This window comes from Emiliania huxleyi, assembly GCF_000372725.1.
Source record: "Emiliania huxleyi CCMP1516 chromosome Unknown EMIHUscaffold_178, whole genome shotgun sequence".
NCBI classification, from domain to species: domain Eukaryota; phylum Haptophyta; order Isochrysidales; family Noelaerhabdaceae; genus Emiliania; species Emiliania huxleyi.
Window position 1 is genome coordinate 122,430 of NW_005200803.1, and position 7,453 is coordinate 129,882.

Genomic DNA, 7,453 nt, shown 5'->3' on the forward strand with positions numbered 1-7,453 from the left:
TCGGGCGCCCTTCGTACTGTGGTTGTGTCAGGCGATTTCTTCTTTTTCTAGAAACCCAAACAGCCTCGAGTAATATGAGTTGACCTCGCGTACTGTATTCCACGTCCTGACCTAATTAATTAAGTAATTAATTAATTGCGTATTGTATTCCGCGTCGGGTATTCGTAAGTATTCCAGGAGCGGAGGAAGGAGCGGGCGGCGCGGCGGAGCGTCTCGAATCAGTGCAGTGTGCCGCCACCCACGCTGTAGATGGACAGAGGAACCAACAGAGCGCAGTGGGAAGGGGAAGGGGGGAGAGGCTGCGAAGGGCGAGGGGGGGTGGAAGGGGGTGGGCCGTGCTATGCCACCTGCCTCGTGCGCACCTCTATTCTGCTCCGGAGTGACTCGCCACCGCCATCCCTGGGCCCACTGGGCAGTCGTGTGAGGGGCCGCCCCCTAGTGGGTCCCCCGACTGACCCGTAAACCAACTATGTTCGGAGCCTGGATAGGGTGTAGGCCGTTCGGAAGGTGGGTCGGGAGGGGATACCCCGCTAGGAATAGTCTCCCCCGACCCCGCCCGCCCGCCCGCCCGCCTGCCCTGCCCGCCTGGCCGATAAGATCTCTTCACCTTCTCATTGGTGGAGTATAGGTACGAGGGTGGTGTGGCATCTCTTGCGGGTCTCGCCAGGGGCGCCTACTAACCTCGCTTGCGAGGGGCGTGTGGCATGTCTGAACGGACTCGTGAGGGGCGCCTGCCAACCTCGCTTCGCCGAAGCGGCGCTCGGTACCCACACCCACCCCGCCGCATTCGTCGCCGGCGCGCGACACGTTCCCGTCGGCTGGACTGCCCTCGTCGAGTGCGTGTCGCCAACCAAGGCGGAACGCACTCAGGGACAGTGCCGGCGGGACGCGGCTCGAGAGGCGGCTCCCGCGGAGGCACGGCTGGCACCCGTGGCGCGGGGCTCGTCTTCGGAAAGACCAGGATCGCTCTACTGGCAAACTTCTGGCTGACACGCGCGCCCGGTCGAGCCTTCGGCGGGCGCGCTGCGGTCGCACGCCTACCCAAGTCATATGCCACGGCGTGCGATCTAGATTCAGCACACGCGCCTCTGCTCGCAACCACTCATCCAATGAACTGTCGTCACCCATGAGTGCGAGTTAGGGCTAGCGGCTGGCCAATAGCCTGTGAGGAGGGCGTCCATAGACACCTCACAAGACCCCACACACGGTCTCGTCCGTGCCTTGCGGCCGGCGACGAGATTGCTAGAGGCGGAGCAAGCCTGCTCTAGTCTCACACGTTCGCCCCTGTCGCCTGTCTGTGTTGTTGTGCTGTTGTTTGTCTCTTGGCACCTTGGAGTGCTGGGGGGGGCGACAGGGGGGACGTGGCCTGAGTGATGTGTACGCCCACTCAGGATGTGTGGCAGCCCGCTGGCTGTGTGTCTTGTGAGCTTGTTTGTGTCTGTGTGTCGCTCGTGCGTGTCGTCATCATCTGTCTTGCGTCCACCCATACCGCGTTGGTGTCCAGTCCGAGCCTGACTGTTCTTCACCTTACTACATACATACAGCCTTCCCATCAATCAATCAATCAATCAATCAATCAATCAATCCAAACACAGGCGGCGACGAGCTCGTAAAGGAGCACAAGTTGCGAGCGAGACAGCAGCCATGACGATGATGATTCAATAAATAAAAACGGACACCTCTACTGTACCACGGAGCACTGCTTTTCCGAAACGTCTCTGTTCTTGGGCAGGGTTCTTTTGTGGCATGTGGGTGTGGTCGGCGACGAGAGCCGGGGTCGTCCTCCCGAGGGGGGGGACTAGCCCCTAAAGCCGTAGCGCGCGCGAAAGCGTGGTATCTGACAGGTCCCACGTCGCTCCTTTGACGCCGACGTGACTCACCCGTCAGATCACATCAGGACACGGTCTCGACGCGCTCGGTACGACGCCTGCGACCCGTCTCGGGTCAGGTGGCACGACGCTCATCGCGCCTGTGCCAGCGCTGCCGTGCAGGTTGCCACGACGAGGTCGAGCACGCTTCTATACGCTCGCCCAGCCTTCCTTTCCATCCCATTAGGCAGCCTGGGAACGGTGGCGGTCAGAGGCAAAGCCTACGAGGGGTGGTGGAACCACATGTCACGGCCACCGCCGGCTCGACCCCACGATAGCGGCCTCCGAAGGCTGACTTTGAGGCACAACCATCGGACGATGTCGACGAATTGGGTCGCTCTCGCGGTAGCCAGATGGCCTCCCATACTACAGTATCATCGGCCATGGCCGCAGGAAGCGCGGGGGAGGGCGCTGGGAGCAACACGGAGCTCCGTGTTGGACGCCAATCCGTGTCCCCTCATCCCTCGTCACAACCCGACACGGAAGAGCGGCAAGAGTGTTGGGGCTGCGGCTACGGCTGCGGCTAGAGCCGTACGAGAGGGGCCGGGCGGTCGCGGGAGAGCCGCTGCGCCGCGTGTTTTCAAGATTAGCGTGTCAGAGTGAAATCGAACTAGCCTCACTGCACAAGGTCTCACTCCTCTCAATCTCTATAAGAAAGACTAGAGATTTCCATGACTTAACATATCGCGGCGCCTCCTCCTGTCAGATCTCCCCCCGCTCTCCCAGCACCATCTGCCACCACGCCAGCCCCCCCCCCGGCGCGGCGGCGCGCTCGAGCCCGCGCACGTAGCACTTGTGGTGCGCCGCCGCGTCGGGGTGCACCGCCCGGTGCAGGTGGAGCACCCGATCGCGCTGCGCGCGCGGCACGCGTCGCGCGCCCCCGCCGGCAGGGTCGAGGTAGACTAGCTCTCCCCCAGGCCAGTGCGCGTACCCTCCCAAAGTCTCGAGGGCGCCAGTGCTGCTCTTGCCGCCGAGGGAGAGGGCGGCGGCGCGCAGCAGCGGCACCTCGAGCGGAGCAGAGAACTAGCCGAGATGCGGCCGAGATGCGGCCGAGATGCCGCCGAGATGCCGCCGAGATGCCGCCGAGATGCCGCCGAGGTGCCGCCGAGATTTGGCCGAGATGCCGCCGAGATCTGGCCGAGGTGCCGCCGAGATCTGGCCGAGGTGCCGCCGAGATCTGGCCGAGGTGCCGCCGAGATCTGGCCGAGGTGCCGCCGAGGTGCCGCCGAGATGCCGCCGAGATGCCGCCGAGGTGCCGCCGAGATGCCGCCGAGATGCCGCCGAGATCTGGCCGAGGTGCCGCCGAGATTTGGCCGAGATTTGGCCGAGGTGCCGCCGAGATCTGGCCGAGGTGCCGCCGAGATTTGGCCGAGATCTGCACCTCCGAGCCGAGCAGGCGCGGCACGGCGTCGGCGCCAAAGACAAAGGACTGCGCCCGCACCTTGGGTCAGGCGGGCGGGTGCGGCGGGGCAGGGGGGAGAGTGCGGGGCAGGCCATGGGCCGCAGGGCGGGGGAGAGGCGGAGTTGTGCGCCCTCACCCGCCGCATCGCAGCTCCGCGGAGCTGGCCGTGGAAGGCGGCGGGGGATCCGTACGTGAAGGCGAGCACCTGAGAGGGGCGAGGGGCGGTGAGGCGCCTGAGAGGGCGAGGGGGGCGGTGAGGCGCCGGGGCACTCGTCCACACACGCGAGGGTGGTGGGGCGAGGAAGCACCTCCCTAACCCTAACCCTAACCCTAACCCTAACCCTAACCCTAACCCTAACCCTAACCCTAACCCTAACCCTAACCTCTGCGGGCGCGTCCTCCGCACCCGCGTCGCCACTGGCGCAAGGCAGCAAGCCGGCGCCGAGCAGCGTCATCGCTAGCGCGCCGCCGAGGCTGTGGCCGCACAGGGCGAGCCTCTCACACGGACGGACGCGCAGCTCCGCCTCGACCACCTCGCGCAGCTCCTACCACGCTGGACGGACCAGTCATCCCATGGTGCGTCTGTGTCTTCCTCCCCTCGACCGCCTCGCGCCGCTCCTCGGCCGCCGCGCGGGCGGCGCGCAGGAAGCCCGAGTGGAACGCGTCGCCCGCGCCGGTCTGCTCGGGCGCAGCCATCAGGTCGTGCACCACGTCGGCGAGCGAGGCGGTGCCGCGGAAGGCGACCCAGAGGGTGCCCGACTCGGCGTCGCGCGCGACCAGCCACTGCGCTCCTTTCGAGTCGCGCTGCGGCGAGAAGCGGACGAGCTCCATCCCGGAGCCGAGAAGCGCGAGGCCAGCCTCGACCTCGCGCCTCTTCTCGGCGTACGCGAGCCACGACAGCCGCGCGCCGAGCAGTGGCGCCTCCAGCTCCGCCGGCGACAGCCTCTCACCGCCGTCGACCCGCGGCAGGCTGAGCTCCGCCCGCGAGGCGTGGCTGAGGCTGTCGGCGGCCTGGCTGATCCAGCGCCGCCAGTCGTTTGCGGCGGCGACCGGCGCGGCCAGCAGTGCGACCCATAGGGCGGTGCACACACACTTGCACATGCACACGTATCTGATGTGCCTGTTGTGTTCGTCTGCGCCAGTCGCGGGGGGCGGGGCGGGGGGCGGGGGCGCCCGCGCGGCTCGTCTGAGAATTCTTTTACCTTCCATCGGCGTTCTGTGGCGCCGGCCGCGCTCCTCTCCCTCTCGGCGCTCGTAGCGGCCAAGCTCAGCGAGGCCCGGGTCACGCCCGCGGCCTCGCTCCCGATGGCGGCCGCGCAGCCGACCATCAACCTCGACGAGAGCATCGCGGCTCTCGCGGCGCGCGCCCACGTCTCTGCGCATAACAAGGACATGCTGCGGGACAAGATGCTGCAACAGGGCGTGGGCAACGTGGCGGAGCTGCTGACTGCGATCCAAGGCGGCACGAGCGCTCAGGTTTCTTCTTTTCCTGGTGCCGACCATCCGGAACATGAAAGCTGGCGGCGCCGCGGCGGGGCGGCGTGGTGGCGGGCGCATTGGGCGCAGCTAAACGTCGGGCAGTGGCTCAACGTCGTCGAGCCGTGCTGCCTCTGCGGGCGGCCCGGGTCGGCGGGCGAGTTGTGGCGGGCGGGCGCGTGGCGGTGGGCTAACTCGACAGGCCGCTGCGCGGCGCCCTATCTCGCCACCACTGACGATGGGTGGGAGGTGCCTGGCCTGCGCCAGGCATACGTCGCGCATGGCATGTGCGGCGGGCTCTGCCGAGGATGGGGCTGCTGCGAGGCGCGGGGCGTGGCGCAGCCGCAGGATGGGAGCGGCGAGGCGCGAGGCGAGGGCGAGGGCGAGGGCGAGCTAAGCTCGGATGGCGACTCGGACGGGGGGGAGGAGGGCGTGGACTGGCTTGCGGGAGACCCTACGTGGGGCTCGGCGGCTCTGGAGGACGAGTGGCGCGCCGCGTCTCTCGCGAGGCAGGCGGTAGGCGACGCGGCGTACGCCGCGGCGCATGCTGCTGGCGCTTCGCGGGCTGAGGCGTGCGACGCCGCCGTGAGGGCGGTGAGGTTGGACGAGGTTGAGGCTCAGTCCTCGTTCCTCGTGCGCGCTGGGTGGTACGGCTCCGGCCGTGATGGGGGCGGGGAGGGGGCGGGGGCGACGGCCGCACGGAATCGCCGCCGGCGGGGGGCGAGGGCGCGGGCGAAGGAGGAGGAGCCAGAGCCCGGGGAGGATTGGGAGGGGGAGGAGCGGCCGGAGGAGTACGCCGGCCTCTTTGACGACCCGTAAGGGGCCGTCGCCTGCTGTGCCATTTGTAGTGCCAGTCCGAGCCAGTCTGCTGTGAGAGGGGCTAAGGTAAGGTAAGGTAAGGTAAACTTCTCCACACACACGAGGTGGTGGGGCAAGGGGGGGCAACCCTCGCGTCTCCACGTCTGACGACAGGAGCCCCACGGCATTCAAAGTGCAAGGCCCAGTGCGCGTGGGTGAGCGGTGTGTGTGTGTGTGTGTGTGTGTGTGTGTGTGTGTGTGTGTGTGTGTGTGTGTGTGTGTGTGTGTGTGTGTGTGTGTGTGTGTGTGTGTGTGAGGGGCTTGTATGGTAAAATTCTTTTACCTATAGTCCTATAGAGCACTTGAGCACTGGATAGGGTCGATTCCGCATGGTACGGGACCCCTCGATCGTCTCGCCCTCCCTCGCTGGAGTGCTCATTGGGGGGGGTCATAACAAACACGGTACAGGATCGAGGTGCACGCTGCAGGAGCAGTGTCGTCCCCCCTCTCCCCGACGGCGATGGCGGTGTGACCGATCGAGCTACAAGAGGCTTGTTCAGCAGGATCCGGGATAGTCAGATGCACTACCTCACTGGGCCTGAGACCACCGTACGACAGCATCCCGTCACCGTCTCGGATTTATGTGGGGTCGAACCACTCCGGGATGGGCAAGCCCATCAATTTTCGTTTCGTATCTCCCCTGCACCTGCAGGAGAAGGCGAGAGAGGGATGAGTGGAGCTGGGCCGGAAGGGGAGAAGAGGAGAGGCGGGGGCGGGGCAGGGAGGAAGGGAGGGGGGGGGGGGGTGCTCCAGGCGGGGGGGCGCAAAGGAGGGGGGGGGGGGGCTCAGATGGTCGAAGACTGCAGTCATAGCAACTTGTAGACGTAGTCCTATAGTACAAGCACGCGCCAGTTCGCTCCTGTGTCGAGCCTGGCTGTGTGTCTTATGAGCTTGTTTGTGCGTCTGTGAGTCGCTCGTGCGTGTCGTGTGTCGTCATCATCTGTCTCGCGTCCACCCAGTCCGCGTTGGTGTCCAGTCCGAGCCTGGCTGTCCTTCACCTTTTATCTACCTAACGCCTACTAGCTCCTGGCCTCTCAATATAAGACTTGTGTAACAACACACACACATCAAGATACAACTTCGCTTCCCAGTGCGCTTCCGGCGGCTTCCGCGCTACTCGACACATCACACACGCACCAAAAAGGTGTCACGAACTGCGGTCGGCCGGCGTGCGCTGCGCGAGGATCTCCGCCGCACGGGACGGCTTCATTGCGTCGATCGCCGCGTCGCTGTACCCGAGCCCGGACAGCTCCTCCCGCATGGCCCGCGTAATCATGAACTGCACAGAAGCCACGTACTCGCCGGCGCCGCCGCCGGCCGGGCCGGCGCCGCCGCCAGCGGAGGACGGCGCGCCGCCTGGGCCTCCGCCCCTCGCCTCGCGCGACGGACCGCCCTTTGGGTACGCGACCTTGGACGCGAGCCACCCGTAGCTGCCGCGCCCGTGCTGCCCAGGGTACCCCCCCGGCTGGCCCTGCTGCCCCGGCTTGCCCTGCTGCCTTCGTAGCCGCGCCATCTCCTCCGCAACCTTCGCCTCCGCCGCCCGCGCCCTGTCCTGCAGCCGCTGCTGCGGCGGCGGCTGCGGGAAGCCTTGCGAAGCCCGCTCGCGCTGCTGCAGCAGCTCGCGCTCTCGTTGCTGCTGCTGCTGCATGCCCTGCATGCCCTGCGTCGCTCCTCCCACGCCACTCATGCCGGGCACCGCACCTCCCATCCCTCCCCCAAGTGCCGCCCCTCCCACCCCAGGCGCCGGTCCCGCCATGCCAGGCCCCGCCCCCCCGTCCGGCCTCCCCCCTCCCCCCGCCCCCGGAGGGTACCCAGCGCCCTGCGAGCCGCCCGCGTACTTCCCCCCCCG

At 66.9% G+C, this 7,453-nt stretch overlaps 2 protein-coding genes across 2 annotated transcripts; both read right to left on the bottom strand.

Moving 5' to 3' along the window:
• Nucleotides 1–2,454: 2,454 nt before the first annotated feature.
• On the bottom strand, nucleotides 2,455–4,371 carry EMIHUDRAFT_232089 (hypothetical protein; the record flags this gene model as incomplete). The annotated part of the gene is made up of 4 exons (XM_005783685.1): nucleotides 2,455–2,478; nucleotides 2,655–2,800; nucleotides 3,677–3,815; nucleotides 3,979–4,371. 4 exons carry the CDS (start codon nucleotides 4,369–4,371, stop codon nucleotides 2,455–2,457), a joined length of 702 nt encoding a protein of 233 aa, XP_005783742.1.
• A 2,380-nt stretch (nucleotides 4,372–6,751) lies between these two features.
• Nucleotides 6,752–7,312, bottom strand: EMIHUDRAFT_365078 (hypothetical protein; the record flags this gene model as incomplete). Its single annotated transcript, XM_005783686.1, has 1 exon — nucleotides 6,752–7,312. The coding sequence occupies one exon, from the start codon at nucleotides 7,310–7,312 to the stop codon at nucleotides 6,752–6,754; it is 561 nt and encodes a 186-aa protein (XP_005783743.1).
• Between the last annotated feature and the right edge of the window lie 141 nt (nucleotides 7,313–7,453).